At 48.5% G+C, this 19,513-nt stretch overlaps 1 protein-coding gene across 5 annotated transcripts; it reads right to left on the bottom strand.

Moving 5' to 3' along the window:
* Positions 1-1,006: 1,006 nt before the first annotated feature.
* Positions 1,007-18,564, bottom strand: trim36 (tripartite motif containing 36). 5 transcript variants are annotated; one of them, XM_023836719.2, is made up of 11 exons: positions 18,302-18,558; positions 14,651-14,891; positions 13,301-13,330; positions 10,848-11,197; positions 9,967-10,113; positions 9,342-9,437; positions 6,984-7,237; positions 6,117-6,241; positions 3,709-4,014; positions 1,634-1,931; positions 1,007-1,474 (listed from the first exon to the last, which is right to left on the bottom strand). In XM_023836719.2, the coding sequence occupies exons 1-11, from the start codon at positions 18,362-18,364 to the stop codon at positions 1,126-1,128; spliced, it is 2,259 nt and encodes a 752-aa protein (XP_023692487.1). In that variant the 5' UTR covers positions 18,365-18,558; the 3' UTR covers positions 1,007-1,125. The 5 variants fall into 5 exon arrangements, with proteins under 5 accessions (XP_023692487.1, XP_023692489.2, XP_023692488.1 ...); XM_023836721.2 differs by lacking the exon at positions 18,302-18,558 and adding an exon at positions 15,418-15,733; XM_023836720.2 differs by lacking the exon at positions 13,301-13,330 and having other exon boundaries at positions 18,302-18,557.
* Between the last annotated feature and the right edge of the window lie 949 nt (positions 18,565-19,513).

Genomic DNA, 19,513 nt, shown 5'->3' with positions numbered 1-19,513 from the left:
GTCTCCCTGGCGACACTCCTTCAGTAAGGTGCACATGCTGGAGAGGCGCCTAGCACCGCAGGGACAGTCAGACCTGCCACGTCCCAAGGAAACACTCTGGGAGTGAAGTTGGTACTTCCAGCCAATGCACCAGGGAGACTAGGATTACACACAGATTTTAAAATATTTACAGCCAAGTCTCATTTCTGCACCTTCTGCTCACAGATACCCAGTGCATCATGGGAAGACATCTCTAGCCTCACAGGTTTGGTTACTGGTAATATGGCTTACATGCCGGGTCAGAATCATCCACCAAGCAGCCCTAATTAAACGCAGCACCTCTCAAAGTACGTTCCAGCTGCTCTTCAGAAACCCTCCATTGTGTATTTGCACTCAAGCTGCAAAGTGTTTTAAGTTGTGGAGCTAAACATAGGGGTTATTCTAGTGTTCTGGGTAATTAGGTAGTGATAGGACAGGGTGGTCATGTGCTATGTGCAGAAGTCTGAATTTGGACACCCCTCAGATCCGTTTGTGTCATGTGACCACAAAACACCACACCGATCAGTGACCAAATACAATGTGCAAAGTGACGATCCTAGTGAACAACTCGAACTACCACCATCTGGAAGATTTACAAACGCTTTTAAAATCAGTTTTATTTCACATGAACATTGCAAACTGGGCGAAGCAACTGAAAGTCAGGGCTTCCGTTCAGCTGTTTTTTTTTTTGGATGGGGGGGAGGAGATTAAAGTCATGTACGTCATTCTTATGAGGGTGCAGGCCAGGATCTGTTTGTCCCGTCAGGGTGGTGGGCAGGGATGCCGCAGTGAAGGCCTCTTACTGCAAGGTGCACTGAAAGAAACCTGAACATAAGGTGACCCCAAGGATCCACCATCTGCTCAGGGCTGGAAGGCACAGCAGTGATCGTACTCCAGGTTAAACATCACACCGTCCGGCCCGACCAGACGCTACATTAGAGATGTTTCACATCCATACAGCTGAACGCAGAGATTAAAATACAGAGCAGACAGACAACCAACCGCCACAGACCGCCCCCTTCCCGCTCATCTCGCCACAGCACCTCAGGAGACGACGGCAAAGACAGGCAAGTAGGTGAGGGGGGGGGGGGGTCACACTGGCGCCCTCTAGTGGTCTGCCATCGGGTACTTCAGCCGGCGGTCTGCGACCAGCTTGTCGAGGTGCACGGCGCCCCCACCCATCAGGCCGAATGCGGGGTACATGATGCCCGAGCACTCCACCTGCCTCTCGTACAGGCACCTCATGGTGTCGGCGTCGTAGAAGGAGACGCGGCTCTGCTCGTAGTCCAGGCACACGCCCACGCGCCGCGGCATGGCCAGCATGCGGTTGCCGGGGTCACCAGCGGCCTTGGGGATGAACAGACGGCCCATGCCCACCGCCAGCAGCATGAAGGGCTGGGAGACCTCGTAGGAGGCGTCCTCACTGCCGCTGTCATGCCCGCTGTCGTGGTCATACCTGCAGGATAGGCAGGGAAGCCCTTGGTGACCATATCAACATCAACGAAAGCTGACCCAAATCAGGCTGCCTGCTATTTTTAAACGCAACACCTTTAAAGGGTCTTCTTCACACTACAATTCACCCCCCACCCACTTGACAGAGGCGCCCCTCCCGTACCTGGGGCTGCTGGTGTCGCGGGGGCTGTGGAACCAATCCTGTAGCTTGGAGTCGGAGACCACGCCCACCTTCACCATGTAGGAGCTGGCCTCCACCCGAAACGCCCAGAAGTGGCGGCCCTGGGAGATGCCGGTGTCGCCGATGATGTGGTCCAGGCTGACGTAGGTGCCCGCCTGCACGCGCTCGGCCGCCAGCAGGAAGGGCAGGCCCGCCACGCTCTCCACAGAGTCCCGCGGCTTGCTGAGCACCAGCCGGTCCGGGCTGAAGCCACATTTCTCGTTGAACAGGAAGCCGAACACTGCGTGTACACACACACACGCACACGCACACACACACAGATTTTACTTTGGACAGCAGGTGGCAGCAGTTAGGGATTCCGATTAATATATTGGAGGTTAATGGATTCTAATCATTTATAAAACAGAAACCAGCTCAATTAAATGAGTCAAATTTAATTTGGTCTAACCATAATTAAATCACTCAAAATGCCTGTTCATGGCTGGGCGGTTTAGTGTATTGTCTGATTCAATAACTTACCAGCACCCACCCCCACCCCAAGACAGTCTGAATCTTACTTATACTCAGATGTAGCCAAGCAGCAAACATTAAAGCCTGATTTACCCCGATGTTAGAAGGAACCAAGCTGGCCAGAGGGGGGCACTGTTGCCCATCGTATAATGACCGGCGATTCAGCATTAAAAGCTAAATAATGCTGAAGTAGTAGAATGTGAAAAATTTATTAACGTCCCAAATTGTGCAGGTTCATCAATTTCCGAGCCTGTTCAGCCAAAATCCATGTGAAAAATAGAGCACAAAAAAAAGAGCCAAAGATTTAAACCCCTCATGCAGATTAAAAGACCTTCTTTTTGGGAGCAGTCAGTCTAAATCAGGTAGCATTTTCACACCTATTCACCACACTCACCACGCCACCCTGCAGTCGCAGGCCTACACAGTAAAAGCTCAGAGCTCGTTTCATTTAAACATGCATCATTAAATGTCTACTGCTTTCGATTAAACCTGCGCTACTCGCTGTCCCTTCAATTACCACAGCACTGGCGATGTGTATAAATGTCACATGCTATAAATCAGGTGGGCTTTTTATTTTTAAATCCATTAGTAGCTGAACCTTCAATTGCTGCCTTGCCAGTCACATGTATGCAAGCCTAATACAAAGGGGGGCGGGGGGGGGGCACATTTCTTGCCATTTCCCAGGAAGAAAAGCAGACATCCCTGACAAGCCACTTTTCTTCTATAGTGCCACAATAAACAGCATGTGTAGAGTACGATTAAAGCCTTCAATAGCCTCAGACGGCTCGTTTTACTTTATGACACCATAACAGGGGATATAAACCATCTTGATGTGGAGACCCCCACTCCCAGTGCATGTTGGCCATAGCACATTTTGTCCTTCCACCACACTGGGGCAGACAGGGGGCCTAACAGGAGGCAAAAATCATATTAAAAAAAATCACCACCGAACAGCGGGAGGCTTTCGCACTGGGATCTCATTCTGCCTACTAGGTCTAACCTCAGTGGATCTGATCTGAATCAAAACACACAAAATTCCATTTCAGATTTTCCCATTAAGAATGTTAGTAGCAGTCAATACCCAGCGCTCAGGGGAAATCACTAAATTACACATTTGGGAGAGACGCCATAATTAACAAGCTCTCATTCTCCTTTTCCTGACGAAATGTTTACAACGAGAAGAATCTTCATTTAAATCTTGATAAAGTATGATCACTGTCCTATACGGAATTGGCTGAACAGCCAACTCCTAAATTAATCCTCAGCCAGTCCCCCCCCCCCCCCCCAAACAGTCCACTTTTTGGCTCCCCCCCAGCTCCCAAATCGAGTACCAGGTACTCGATGCTCTTGTTTGAAGCATTCATTAATTGGTTGAACTGGGTTGAGAAATGCACTGAAGAGCGGCTGTACAGCCAGACGCTAGATCATCCAGATTCAGAGGAGACCCTTGAGTATGAGTTACGCGAGCTGCCCTCCCCGAATGGTCTACAGGCAGAAGGTACGGTGTGACAGAGCAGGAAAGCATGACGGGCAGCCAAGGGACATACCGGGGGCTGGCGGGGTGTGGAAAGTGACCTCGGGGCTGAAGGGGCCGCAGATGCCGCTCCGGTAGGTACGGACCCGGAAGGAGTACGCGCTGTCATTGTCCAGGTTGGAGACCACCGCACTGGGGCCATAGACGCCTTCGCTGCTCTGCCAGCGAGCTGCCTCTTCACCGCGCTCGCCGGCGACCACCTTCCGGTACTCCAGCTCCTGCCGGTCCGTCGGGGACGAGTTGCCCGGAAGCTGCCAGCAGATCAGGCCCTTGTTGTAGAGACAGCTCTGGGACCTGTCGATGATGGGGGGCTGGGGCACTGGAGGGGAGAGATACGCCTCAGCAATGCTCCAGAGGCCCTTAAAAAGGAGGAGTTATATCCACATGATGGGTGGGGGGCCACAGAAAACGTGCCGTGTGCTTCACAAGCAGCCAACATAAAATAAAAGTCACATAAATGCGAAGCAGTTATGGTCCATTTCAACACAAAAAAAATATCTAGTTTTTTTTTTTTATCTATTACTGATTGCTTGTTTAAAATTAAATATAGTGTGCAACTTTAATTCCTGTAAACAAGGATGAAGGAGAGAATTTGATATTTGGGTGGGGGAAGAGAAAACTTCATTTAAATGGAGGGAAAAATTTGCCAAACTGCCAATGTGTGTTCACAAACAGGGCTCCTCTGAGGAGCATCACCAGCTACATAAAGCTTCACATCCAGGCCCGACGCCCGTCCGTCACCCGGACGCCACTCCCCGCTGTCACCAGCCTCTCTGCCCTTTGGACTCAAAGCAGCCGTTTGTTCCAGCGCTCCATCCTTGCGGTGGTAGTTTGCGCCGAGCAGAGGTCAAAGAACGTTTTGTATTGTAAACAAAGGAGATCCTTGGCGAAGTTCTCCTGAACATCCATCACCTGCGTTAACCAGACAAGAACTAGGATCTGTGACCCGGGTTCTATAGATATCAGGAAGAATAACATCCTTCAAGGCTGGTCAGAAGGGCAGAATTCTGGATTTGCAGTAGAGGTATAAAATTTACAATGGATTTGAAGTGTTTACGCACTTCTGACCTTGGACTGAAATACTATCCCCATCCTTATCCTGAGGCACAAAACACATCAGCATCTTCCTGCTGCATCACACAGCCCATTAAAACACAAACAAAACATTTTGTTTTCCTAAATATAATCAGGGGTTTAGTCACACCAGGAACAGATATTAATGTGGCAGCAGACAGATCCACTATTGATGTACACAAAGCCGGAGGTGTATCCACATCAAATCGCTATTCTGCTTTGAGGAATCCTACAGGAAGCCCCTTCCAGCAGCTCCAAACGGACAGGTGCAGCCTGACTCTCCAGGGAAACTCACAGTCTAGTTAAACAGCAGATCATAGAAGCACATCAAGCAACCACTAGAGGGCACTGCCACAGGAGCATGTGACCTTGGAGAGGGGAGGCTGGGTTGAGTCACGGTAGCATCCCGTCAAGCTGGAAGTTCGTTCAGGCTTCCGAATTAAAACAAAACCTGGTCTCCGAGGACCAAGTTGGGAAACACTGATATGAGGGATTAGCATAGACTGGATTGCTCAAGGGTGCGATTAAGTAAGGCCCCTCTTTGTGTGACCTGGCACTTTCTGAATGTCTGCACACGCCCTCCATTTTGCATTCATTTGCATAACCTGCACAACACACAGATCACTCTCAGATATATGCAAGCCAGGTCTGATAGTTCCCTATGTACAAGAGTCAGATGTTCGGAGTAATATTTAACCATCCAGGAAGCTCTGTGGTTCACCTGTGGTCTCCTAACCCCAGAATAAGGGCACATTCATTGTGCCTGGGGGAGGGCAAAGGCTGCTCATATCAAACGGGCTCTGTGAGAACACACAATGAACTGCTGCATCAAGACACATAATACACAATGCACTCCCAGAATGCACTGCTGCACTGTCGTATAACCTAGCATGTAATAAAGAGATGATTACTGCTGAAACTAGAAGATGAATAGTTTTATACTGGTAACCACAGCTCTAGGTTACTAGGCTATGCCACACTGATCAGGCCCAGAACACAGTGAGATTGGGAGAGATCACTCACCCCATTGATAATGGAGGACTTATAATTCTCTCACAAAAAGTAGCCCAGAGCAACCAGAACACTACAGATTCAAACAGGACAGGCTTCTGTACCACTGAACACAGCGCTTTGATTGAACTGATAATTATATACTCAGGTTATTGAGTCAATGTTAAACCAGTGGCATGAATCTCAATATTGGACTCCTGATGACCGTGAGATTGGACACCCCCCATGTCCAAGATGGTGTATGGATGAATTAGCAGACCAGCAAAAAGCTTACGGGATGAGGTCAGGGTCAGGATCATAGCTAGGAGAGGCGACTGCAAGCGGTGCCAAGCTCACCCGCGTTGCCAAAGCAGAGCTCCTTCAGGAGGGACTCCTCCTTGGACACATCCAGCACAAAGTCCGTGAAGGTGGGGTCAGCTGACGGGTGGAACGTCTTCACAGACTCTGTGGCCTTTTGAATGCTGGGACAGAAAAATCAGACAAAAATTAGGGACTGAACTGCTGGCTGACATCTTAAGGAGATGAACATGGAACAACAGGAGCTGACGGTGGGAATAAACACTGTCAGATGCTTTGGAAGAGCATCCCAAAGTAAAAATAGTGAAGATGGGTTTACCAAGATGAATGATATGAGGGATTGGCACAGACAGGCTGGCTCAAACTGCAGTAGTAATCGAGATTTGCTCACACAAGCTGCTCTAACACCAGCTACACTACAGACAGATTCACACCTGACAGAGGGAGCTAGGCAAGCAAGAAAGCTGGGGCCTAAAATTAGCTCCCTGACCTCAATAGTGAGCTAAAAATGGGACCATCAGACTTTGCGGCAATGCTCGAGCATCATGGTCTGAGTTGCGCCAACTGGCAGCTGAAGCAGAACCAGGCATCTCTACACTGACCTCCCATGTGAGGCTATTAGACACAGCATTCATAAGACAGCCTAAGCTCCACCCCCATACACATTCACAGCCTAAGCTCCACCCCCATACACATTCACAGCCTAAGCTCCACCCCCATACACATTCACAGCCTAAGCTCCACCCCCATACACATTCACAAGTCACTCTCCTTGTCCCGTACGATGAGCATGCTGCAATGGAACAAACCAGAGGACTATAAACTGGCCAAAATACTCAACTATATATATGCGCAGAACCATGGCATCCAATCACACCATCATGCCAAACCCATGGAGACAGTTACCGGGTATGAAGCTGCTTGGCAGTCTGGACGAAGCAGGACTGGTCGGTCTCTTTCAGCACCTCCTGGGCGTAACCCACCAGCCCGCTGTTCTCCAGCATGCCCTGGTACTCCTCCACCTGGGCCCTCAGCTTCTCCACACGCTGGGTCTTGGACTGCGTGATCGACTGCAACATCTCCGCCCTCCTGTCCTGCAGGATGCTGAAGAGACGCTCAAAGTGCTCGTTGACCTGCCTCTCTGCCAGCTCACCATTGTCCTGTCACAACAGAAAAGCGAGCGTTCGATCAGCAAGCTGTTGACTAAGGCCCTTCAGGCCAAAGGCTGTAATACAACATCAACACAACTTCAGACATTCACACCAAGAGAGCCTCCAACAAACTCAAGTAAAATCCTAAAGCTCAGAACTGGAAACTATTCAGAACAAATCAGTATTTATGGGATACGCGTCAGCCTTTAGCAGTTACATGTTGACCTGAACTCCAATGCAGGTCAGACTCATCTCTGATGCAAATTCTGGTATAGTTCTGTGTAACCATAGATACCAGTCCTTCTATAGTGCTTCTTGAAAGCCAACACTTAGGAAGACTAATGGCATCTTCCAAAGCCTTTTCAGCAGATGCCATCTTGTTTTTTGGGATTTACGCAAGTGGAGGTGAAACACAAAAATGCACACATTAAACCTCACAGTGGGGTTCTGCAGAGGACCACCCTGTGGTGTACGGGCAGCAAGAGTCACACCTGTCCAACCAAGGGTCACAGTGTCTTGGTTCTCAATTAGTAATCAACATCTCTGTCCAGCACAGTCTAGCGAAATCAGCCAGCTTGTGCCACTCTTGCCCTTTATCGTAAAGCACTGTCCTCTGGAGCTCTTTTCATAGGGCAGGTTCACCATTAGGAGCCCAGAACTCCAATAAGTAAACTGGGTCCATTTATCTATACTCATGTACCAGCCCATAACCCCCAGATAAGCCTCAGAACCGATACGGGAACTGTAAACGCTGGGCTTGTTTATTTATAAACCCAGCACCAGCACCCCCCAGAAGCTGAGCATCAAAACAGATACGGTGGCACTGGCACAGACCCACCCCCACCTCGCTCAGCTGAGCTCAGGGAGTCTTCAAACTGCCAAGTCAGTGCAGAAGATGCTACCAGAGGTCTTTTTCCAGGCTACGGAGCAGGTTCCACACAGAGCAACATCCTTTACCCACAATGCCGATTCATCTGTAGTCATTGGCAGGCACAGCTAGCATGCATACACTGTCACCAAAGACTTCAAGAGCTTTTCACATTTTACTCAGTTTAGTAAAGGCTATAAAATTGCTTAAGTTTTAAATTTAACCTGTCATAAAACAAAAACAGCAATCTGAGAGGGGGCGACATTTTAAGAGACAGACGCCTCCTTCACCTCCTCGTGCAGCTGGCCTGTTCAGCATACCACCCTGTGCACTTTATTGCCCTCCTGCCATGATGTGGAGTGGGAGGTTCACCATATCAGGAGGCCAAATTCAGCCTGACCTGAGAAGACACCCTTTGGAAGGGTTCCCAAGTCCCGGTCCTGAAGCAAGGAAATCTGCAAACTGTGCCCTACAAGTTCCTCAGGACTTCAACGCAAGAAAAACGTATTATTACCACGCAGCCTACTCAAGCTTTTCTTAGGCAGAAACGCACAGGTTAGCCTGTAGCACAACACCATGCCCTCCATTATAATAATTGATTTAATGTTTGTTACTTCCCACAGACAGGCACATGACACCACATATCATTCCCAACATCTCTAAAATCATTACACTAGTCATTCACGTGCATGCAGCACATCTAGACCCTATCATTGGTAAATGAAACCAAGTCACTTACTAAATGCATCTCGTGGGGGTTGTTGGTCAGTCAATAAATGTGCCGTTTACAACCTCATCAGTTCCCAGGAAGTGTAGGAACACTATGCTGACAAAGGTTACACGCTATATTTAGCCAAACCTATGGTAATTTGGTTGAGGGGCGGGGCTAAGGGAAGCAATTTTTCTTGCTACAGCAGGAATCAGAAGCCAGAACTCAGACAAGGTCGTTAAAGCAGCATTCATATGCAAATGAGCGGACGCTGTCAAAGGTTTACATTCAGCTGATTAACTGGGCTAAGGCCCGCTATTGGGGGGGGGGGTGCAGTCTCTGGGGCTCCCATTGTCTGCGGAATGTGGGCCTCATCTGACTTGCCAGGGCCCCGATCCCAGGAATCACTACTTATCTGCAGATGCCACAGGGGCATGAAACCAGACTGAAGCAGGTTAGCAAAGGGAGCCGTAACCAAAGCTTACAGCACTGGCACGGTCAACTGATGCCGTCCTGCCAGAGAGGCGGAAACTTACCTCCGTTTGATTGATCAGCACGTCCAGCGCTGAAATCTGAGCCCGCACTTGGTCCTCCTTGCTGATTAGGTAATGGATACTTTTTGAGAGCTTCTCCTGATGACAGAACAACAAAGTCCATTGCAGTACTGGCCTCTGTGGTAGAAACGTTATCTGACCAAGCGATTCCGGTTTAGAAAACCCAATATGCCCTTTGTCCTAATCAAGAGACACAGCTTCATGCAAAAACAAACGGTCCCATCAAATATGGATGGGTCCAGCTGAAACTGAAATGGATGGGCTACATGCTGAAACACAGGGGAATTAGACCCTGCGACCCCCTGATAACACTGGAATCATGAAGCTTTCCTTTGCTGAACTGTTGTTGATGAAAGGCAAGGTGCTTTGTGTGGTGAGTGATGCCCATCTTGTGGAGTATCCATTACTAGCAAGTGGAAAGCAGTACTCCAAAGCATGGGCTGCATTTGACAGTGAAGGTACATAATAGTCATTGTAACCGTCTCTTACACAAAGTTGAATCTACTGGCATAATGGAAAAATGCTTAGCATGCGGGGAAAGGTCTATATGCTGATGGAGACGGCTGGGAATGGGGACTCGGGGGTAGAGAGGCCAGGCAGCACGCACCTTGAGGATCTTGTAGGCGTTGCTCATGGAGGTGACCTTGTGGTTGGCATGGGAGCCGCCCAACTTGCACAGGTGACACACGGGACGGCGACAGACCTCGCAGTACATGTTGACTTTCTCCATCTCGTGCTCTGGGCACATCAGCACCTGCAGGATGAGGACGTGGAGAGGCTAAAGAGAAACGACTCCAGGAAGATGCCCACGGAGAGCTCTCCTTTTGAGAAGGAACATGCAGGCCAAGGAACTAAACTGGCCTTCCAGAACTATCCATGGAACAAATGGAAGGGGAAAAAAAAAAAAAAACTGACTAGAAAAGGACAGATGACGCAAGGCCAAAGCATTTCCAGCACTGGTTTCACAAACCAGCAGCAGCAGCGTATCCCCAAAATAGCTCCTGACACTCCCAGCAGACCAAGGCGGCCCCTAAGCATGCTTACCTCCTGTCAAATGACCATAGTCTCCTAGGCTAAATCACCAAAGTGTCCCACTTTGTGAAAGCATGTGTGAACTGCAATGCTGAAGGCAGCATTCAGAGCCTGGATGGTTTTCCGCCAAATTCGTTCCCTGAGCAACACAAACTATGGCACTAAGCTTAAATTTAAGCCTGCCGGTTTAAATTCCTAAGCAAGGAACTTAACCTGACCCCCGTCTGTAAATATCTGCTTATACGAACAATGCCGACATAATCCTGCCCTGCATAATTCCTAGGCCTGGGACAAAATTATTTCAAAATCAGGGCCCCCCACGATGCACAACACCTCCTAGCTGGGCACCCCCAACTTCTCCAGGACCCATCAACATGGCAGCCCTGCAGTAACCTGTCCGTCTACATAGATGTGCACGTGTCAAGCAGGTAAAGAATGCAAGTGACGGCGAATAACCTTGGGGCGGAAGTTGAGCGTGGGGCCCACGTACTCGTGCTGGGCCTTGGGTGTGCCCCAGGGGTGGTTCATCTTGAAGCACTCATTGCAGTAGCTAGCCTTGCAGTCCATGCAGCTCTTGGTGGCCTCCTGCGCCGGCGGCTTGCATGCGCTGCACATGATGGCCACGGCGGCGCGGGCCGCCTGTCGGTAGCGTTCCACGATGCTCTCCAGCGTGAAGTTGCGGAAGAGCATGCTGATGCCGCGCTCGCCCAGATCGATGTCGTGCTGGCAGCCCGGGCACGGGAAGGTGGTGATGCGGGGCGTGACCGAGAGCGAGGAGCGCCGCCAGCCGGGCGAGGCCGTCGAACCTGGGGACGATGGGACGGGCGGAACGGCCGCGATGAGTACAGGGAAGTGTGGGGGGGGAGATTTGGAGCAGCAACAGAGAGGAAAGAACTCAAAAACATTGCCGTGCAGACAGAAAGAAAGAGAAAAAAACACAAGCCGTTCCCCCGACTCCTGACATTACAGGGGCCCTGATAAAGGGCCGCGGGTACAGGCCAGGGCGCCCAGCTTGTAGAAGTGGGCTGCAGTTTGTCCTGGGTGCGCTGCGGCTCACAGCTAACAAATGCGTTTTAAAACCAGGCACCACATTTTACAGCCTGAACGCAACCTTCATCCCCAAAGAGCACCTGCCCCGCAGGGGGCTGTAACCACGGATGCGGGGCAGGGCTGCACCCCAGGGATAACCAGTCGTCTCTTTAGCAACGGCCGTGCATGAACTAAAGCAGATGGAAAGGCACGTCTGACAGGGTGGGGAGTGGGACACACACCTGTATCTAGCAGTTAGCACAGTGTGGCTCCAAGGGACTTTACAGTTACACCCCCCAGTGTTGTTTTTATTATTAAATCGGACACTTTTTCCCCCAAAGCGACATGCAATTAAGAAACAGGGTCAGCCAGTCCCTGGAGCATTTAGGGATTAAGTGTCCAACTCTGAGATCACTCCCGACTCAGAGATTCGTACCGGCAACCTTCCAGTCACGGGCATGGCGACCTGACCCACTCAGCCACTAACTGGAAGGTGGAAAAACTCTGAACAAAATGCTGGCTTCTGCTTATTGTGTTCAACGAAAGCCTTACACAGCGTAGGCGTGAGGAACTATGAGAACGTGCTATGAGGACACAGAATGGGGGGGGGGGGGGTTTATGTCTAAAGACAGCGTCACCACTGATGAACAAATCAGATGTCTGAGGCAGACAGAGCTGGGGAGCAGATTGCCAACACCTAGAGCAGAACTCTAGATTACCTACAGAACGTCATATACCAAGCACCTGATTTAGATGAAAGTAGTACACCCAGTTACTCCCAGAAACACCAGTTTAATGTTACAATACCAGTATCTATGAGACTTATTACCGGGGAACTGGATTAGCAGAGCGGCAGACATTCACGAGGCTGAACTTCGCTGACAGAATGGAGACGTGACTGCAGGCAGAACGAGAGACGGACCCAGAGACCAAAGGACACACAGGAACACGATGGAAAACCACAGGGCACAGCAGCAGGGGGCAGGCAAGACACCAGAGAGACAGGACACCCAACACGCATGCCGTCAAAACAAACACGTGTGTAACCGGAGTCCCCCCAGACTGGTGATGTCATGGAGTAGACGCCTGCCGTGGTGGTGACTGATGGTGCAGCGGGGGCGTGGGGTGGTCACAGTGATGATTAAGGGATGAGATCTGAATAAGCGTGCACCAGCGAACGGGTTGAGGGGAGGCGAGTGCACTCAGATCACCAATGGGGGGGGGGCGACTCAGCACAAGGACAGTGTCACATGAATCTAGGGGGCTGTGACTGGAAAAGTCGTGGAGGAGAAGCACAGGAAAGGAATCCAACGCTATTTTGGAAAGGAGGACCTCAATTTCACAGGGCCCCCCCCCCCCCCGTCACATTCATTTTCTGCCTGCTCAGAACATCGCCGCAAAGCAGATGAGGGCAAAATCGTGATGCACCCATTTTCCGCATCGTGGCTACTACTGGTCGATTAGACAAGGAGATGAGCGGCCATTTTTAAATGGCGACTGAGCAGCGGACAGAGGGGCACACTGACGACTGAGAGCGAGCCACAGCTGCTGCTGCTGCAAGAAAATGCATCCAAGAGTGCAACCCAGGTCAGGAGGGGGGGGGGGGGGGGAGAAATCTTGCAGCAGAGAAGCTTGACCAGAGGAGCAGGAAGTCTCGGCTCGGACATGAGCAGCTGACTCTCACTCCAGTTAGCGGGATGTGAAGCACCGACATACCGGTCAAACTGGGTCCGACGCCCAGCAGACTGGTGTCACGTCACGGGGAGTCGTGTGGCGACACGAGTCACACAGGTGCCGACGGGGGGGAGGGGGGGGGGTGGAAGGCCAACACACACTATACTCACTACGGCTACATAAGGAAATAATGGAACTGTGTCTACCTCGCTTCCCGAATGACCTCCTCAGGGAGGCTGCAAGCAATGGACAGAGAGGCGGGATGAGAGCAGGGTTTTGGACAAGCCGGCAGGGCCTGCAGCTGCAAAGTGGCGCTCCTGGGATTTGGGGGCGGGGGGGGGGGGGGGGGGATTCCTGTGAGGAGAGACCCCTGTGCTGCAGCCTGCCCTCAGCACAGTAGCCCTGTGTTAAATCAGGTTGTGTTACGTTGACTTAACGCCATGCCAACAACCAGGGTAATATTCATGGCAAGAGTATATGGATATTAAAACAGACTTCAGAACTAACTAAAATACTAGAAGCAGTTAAAACAACCATAAAAGAGGCATAAGGATACTTTTGATAAATCTAAAAACCTCTGGTTTGACTTTAATAAAAAGCTCTTTTAAAGAGTCAGTAAAATGGTATCGTCACTCAAAGGGAGTCAGAAGAATGGCAGTATACTATGGATGACACAATAAAACGTGTTTAACAGAAAGGAGTTTTTCCACGTAGGACATACAGGTGGATCTTCAGCTGTAAGTGAAAACCTGTGAGTCAGCCGGGAATGCCCGATATGACACCTCGTATAGATGACCTGGTCCCGAAGTTACCATCAGTCGGGTCTGAAATCAAACGGTCAGGTTGGTTCATTAACACAAAGACACAGACACAGTGAGACTGGGGGCCACAGGATGAAACACGGCCTATCCACACCAGCACCTGCCGCACAATCCCATCCCAACTGTGCCTCCAGTGCATAATATTTACTGTAATACATTAGGGTGTGGACAGGCACGTATAATTACAAAGCCAACAGCGTTTAAACATCAGGATACGTCTTAACCAAATATATCCCGAAACTGCATAACAAAACATCCATCTCCAGTGACAGACATGCTGGTGTCAGGGGAATAGGATGAATAAGTACATTGAGCCTGGGACCACACCCCCACCGACACACGCCCTGCTCAGGGTCTAGAGTGGCCACAGAAAGCCCGCCTTGTCTCCATCCGTGGCATTAAATATGAAAGAAATATGAGCCAAAAAATATCCTTCCCTGAAATGTGCTGGTTTAAAAATAGCTTCATTCAGCAACCTATAAAAACACTTACAAACGTTATACTCGTCATCTTAACACACACTTCACGCCTCTGAAACTGTCTATTTGTAAAAGCCTGTGGACAAAAGCTGAACAAACAATAATAACCTAGCCTACTTGAAGATCACAATATCCTGTTAACTTTTCCCTTCAACACCTAAACGCCAAAACAGAAGTCCGCGTGCTGTGCTGACTCACACCGCATATATGAAACAATTAAAACCACGAAATACAATATGGAAATACAAGCGCACACCTGATCGCACGAGCCGGTCCAGCCTCTCCATGCTGGGAGAGGGAACTCGGGAGCGAGGGCTACCGGGGTTGGAGGACTCGGAGCCGGCGTCCGTGCTGATGGAGTCCTCATGGTTGATGAGCAGCAGCTCTTTAACGCACTTGTGACAAACGCTATGCTGGCAGGGCAGGATCAGCGGGTGGGTGAACAGCTCCTTACATATGGGGCAGATGAGCTCCCGCTCAATGTTCCTGATCGGAACCTAAAAAGCAAATACATTTCGTGGCATTAAGTCGAAGTGTCAGAAAGAAACGTATTAAAGCGCCGGGCGCACAAACAAGCGCCGGGCGCAGCTGGAAAGAGACCTTCAATCAGAGGGGGGTTATGGCGCGGCATCTCTAGGAGTGGGAGATGGCAAACAGCCTAATACTGGTAAAAAAAAATCCAATTAATTGGTTTTAAAAGAGAGTAAATGTAAATGCAATCTTTATAAACGGTGCAGCCCAAAAGGGGAAGTAAAGGTAAATAGCAGCAATGCAGAAGTTACTCCCACTGGCTTTGGAAACGGAAAAAACGCCTGAAAAATAACCGATTAAACACCCACAGCTAGAAATATAACAAATGTAAAAAATACATTAATCATCCGAGCACTGTCCCTCTAATGAGAATGTTAAACTTGGGAGATCGTCAGCTTTCTTTGGATAACTCAAGGTGAGGTAACTACGAACTATTCACATTTAATCATAAAAAAAGTAAAACACACCGCATTCAGGGAGCTTTAAACTTACCAAAAGGGAACTACGCCGCGAAACTGCCGACATGGTGCAAGGGTGAGTCCGACTTCGGCCGCAATCACAGACGCAACTTAACAATGAATGAAATAAAACGAAATGACGCGAAAGACGGCGGCTGGGAGGAGACTCGGGATCCCAAAAGGGACAATGCCGCAGCAGGACTCTTAAAGGGGGAGGGTTAGGGGCTTCCGATTGATTCCCAAAGCGAAAACCCCCGACATTGTTATACCATAAAGCTATGTCATGTGACTTATTATCATCATCATCATCATCATAGGACATGCAAAACGTAGGCTACACTTACACGCTGCTTGCTTAATACTGCTTTACAGAGTGATCTTTTTAACATAAGCCCGTTTTACTAGTAATAATGATTACATTTAGCCGATATAGACAGCATGTGTGATGTGCTTTTCCAATAAAACATTTGCGTTTATAAGAATGTTTTAGTGTATAAAACAATTACTGCTGCAGCCCGCGGTTGTATATGATCGGATGAAATTTCATGTGGAAAATCACCTTTCTACCGGTGCTAGAAATAACACAATGAGCCCCCATTTCAGCTGCAAAGGAGGCCAGGGGTAATTAAATACAAGGGAATCTTCAAACAGCTACTACAGGTCCTGAGGGAGTCTGATACGGTGACACAGACGGGAAGAGATGCTGGACTTGGCAGGCCTGTGTGATGTGCGGGGGGTGGGTTGGGTTGGGTTGGGGTGGGGTGTGTGTGTGTGAGTGTGTGTGTGTGTGAGTGAATGTGCCCAACAGTCAGTACACTGGCGCATAAGGATCAGATCAGGAGCCGGACGTGAGCCTGTAATGTTACACGCACAAAGATCGCGTCGCATATTTCAGCACCTTAATATATGAAAATTGTTTCAGTGAATAGCCGGATGTTTCTGCGGAGAAAGTGTGACACCTCTGGAGGCACAATACATCACTGACGGTGACAGTCTTGCTTTCTTGCGACTCCATTTCCATTTTACACCGGATTGCATTGCCATAAAATGTCAGGGTAAACGCAACAAATGCTGGGACAGCATGTTTGTGATCACCACATAGTTCTTAATGTACCGTATATAGGCCTACTTTAGCTGTTTATAACACATGCCCCTGTACAGATTTTTTCATCATCTGCGGGAGTACTCCAGTTTCCTCCCATAATCCAAAGGCGGGCATGACCTTTCGGGTGCATTTCGCTAGGTGTATGGCGTCCTGCCCAGGAAGTCATCAGCAAAGTATCCTTCTCCTTCAGGAATTAGATTCTCTGCAGCATGCGTACAAAATAAGACCATCCATCCACCAGTCCATTTCCAGACCTCCTGCACAGTAGAATCTGGTATGGAAAATGGATGGATGATTGGATGGATGGATCTAGGCATGTAACCACATAGTAAAACAACGAGTTTAATCCACTCTCGAAATTTGTCGGACCCCCTCGAAATTAATTTCCGGCTACGGGCGTCGATGGATGGAGGATGGATGGCACTAAATGAGGTTTCATTAAAAATGGGTGTCCATGTTTGCGTACACATATAAGGGCGCCGTTTAAAGTGACGCAGCTCCATCTCTGCAGTTGCAATGTAACCTCAGGATCCCGTTATTGATTACAACGAAGACCCGCTGACTTACCTTGACTGTGCAATGTGCTCATCGATTCCAGGATGTTCTCCATGCTACAGCAAATTGCTTTAATCAAATTACACCATAGAGCACTGCAGTGAAGCAAACGAACTCAGTTTATCCAAGGGCGTCGACACAGGCTCTTTGTGGATTTCTGTATCACTGAACTAAGGAGTTTCAGTTCATACTCGCCCTTACCTATCGGGGTCCAGACTCCCACTGATTAAATTAATTTTAATTACACTTAAATAAAACAATTTATCAGCGCTGTGATGCAGACTATATATGCGCTTCGTGCAACTGTTTTAGAGGAACATTTAAGAAAATTCAGTACACTTGTTGTGCCGAGGTTTTGCGCACAGAACGGTGAAATATTTCATAATTAACGCGCCTTCATATTTCTATATATAGAAATTGTAAAATGGGAGATGGGTTGACCGTTTTCGGATTAGCGTATTGTGGTGGGTTGGTCATTTTGTACCGACAGCACTTAAAATGGAGCGTAGTAAATAGCCTATAATGATGCAGGCGAATTTAACGCGGACAGCTGTATGCCTTACAGATGTTCCGTGTCAGTAACACTTTCATATTGTCCAGATGCACTTAGCGATGCGTATAACTTACTACTGTTTCCTTAAAGGTACATGTGCTCCACTTTGTGTTATAGAGAGCTAGCACCGTAACATAGTGTGAGGATATACAGGTACAACCCAGATCTCTCTTTGTGTATCTCGTCAGCAATATGATGTGCAATGCAAACATGATAAGGAATGTTGAAAATGATCTTAAGTCACGTCGCATCACTTTCATCAGTAAAAACTGTAACAAGGCTCCGGTATCTTAAAAGCCATGATACGGTATGACCTGACAATACGGCAAGGTGGGGCTAACTTTCACAGACTGCTACACATTCCCTGCTATTTAAGCAAAGTATTCTGCTACAGCAATAGACAGATAAGCACATAGATAGGTAACACAATTACAAGACAGCAAGAAATAAAACCCATTGTGCAGAAATCGATAATTGTGGCTTTGATCATTCCCACGTACGTCAAAAGAATATGGCATATTTGTTATTTAGCATTTTCTTGTTTCTGTAATATAACATCTGCGCCCAATTACGGTTAATACCCACAAAGTTTCTTCAAATAATGGATCGTTCTCATAATTTGCCACTAATGGACATTATTCGGGGACGATCCGGCCCTCCTTATTACACAGAACCATGCCAGACGTGAAATTACGCCCTGCTTACCTCGCCCTTTGTTATCCGCTCCACTATCGATCCGAATTCTGTCATATCCTCCGAGTCGGACATGTCTAAAGGTTAGGGGATTACGATGCGCTGAGACACAATGCGATGCGATACTGCGCGATAGCATGTGGCAGACGTGCCTGTCACTCCCCGGGCCGGCCTGAGAGCACCTTGCGATCGGCACGCTGTTTCGTGCAGTGTTACAGTGACCACCCCCCCTAGTAAGACGTTACGGTGTAACAGGCGCATCCCAAAAGCCTCCCAGCTAACATGATTAAATAGTAATCATCTCCAGGCGCAGACCCCGCCTCGCCCTCCATACTGGGGCGTGATCGCATCGTCGAATGAATCGATCCTAACAACATTATAAATACGATTGCGTTTTATAGACTGTCCCCTGTGTGCTATAATAATATTTTAATAAGTCCTTAAAACGAATAATTAATTCATAAGGACTGCCATTTCTCTGCGCCACAGTCTACGTTATATTCACCACACCTAATACTTATGTTAATTACATCTATACGTCTCTTGTGGAACATTAATCTGTTGTAATAATTCAACGAAACAACCCGGTTTAGGCGTACGTGTTTATTCCAGAAAATAATTCACGTTTGGGCAAGGCGAATCAATAGGTAGTCGGTAAATGTAAAAGGCACGAATGGCTACGGCTTCGCAGGTAATACCTGCCCTGAGCACCGTATGGTCAACAAAAAGAAAGGAACGCAAATGACCGTGGGGGGCGTGTATCGGTCCGGTTCGGGTCAGAAACGCGCCGTGTGGACCGTATGAGCACGTTTCCTCAGCTCGACAGCTGCACCTTCATCGTTAATGATTGGGACTGGAGACATTTCGTTTTTACTTTCATATCTTTATCGTATAGGCATACGTGAGCTCATACCACTTGATGGTAAAATTTCACACAAAATTCTGCAGTAAACAATGACTGCATTTTTAATAAATAGTAAAGTACTATAAATGTAATAAACAGGAGAAACACCTTGAAGACCAAATACATGCCCAGGACTGATGGAGAATGGATTTACTAGTCCCCCTACTCACCATATGTGACCAGGCATTAATGAATGAATGAATGAAATCTGAGAGTCTTTGTGAAGAGCCTGTGAAGAGCCATTGACCCTGACAGCAAATTAAACTGCCGTTTCTGTGATACTGCACAGAACTGAGGCCCAGTTTGACAGCCAACACTCA

This window comes from Paramormyrops kingsleyae, chromosome 2 (assembly GCF_048594095.1).
Source record: "Paramormyrops kingsleyae isolate MSU_618 chromosome 2, PKINGS_0.4, whole genome shotgun sequence".
Lineage (NCBI taxonomy): Eukaryota > Metazoa > Chordata > Actinopteri > Osteoglossiformes > Mormyridae > Paramormyrops > Paramormyrops kingsleyae.
This window is presented reverse-complemented; position numbering and strand designations above follow the sequence as displayed.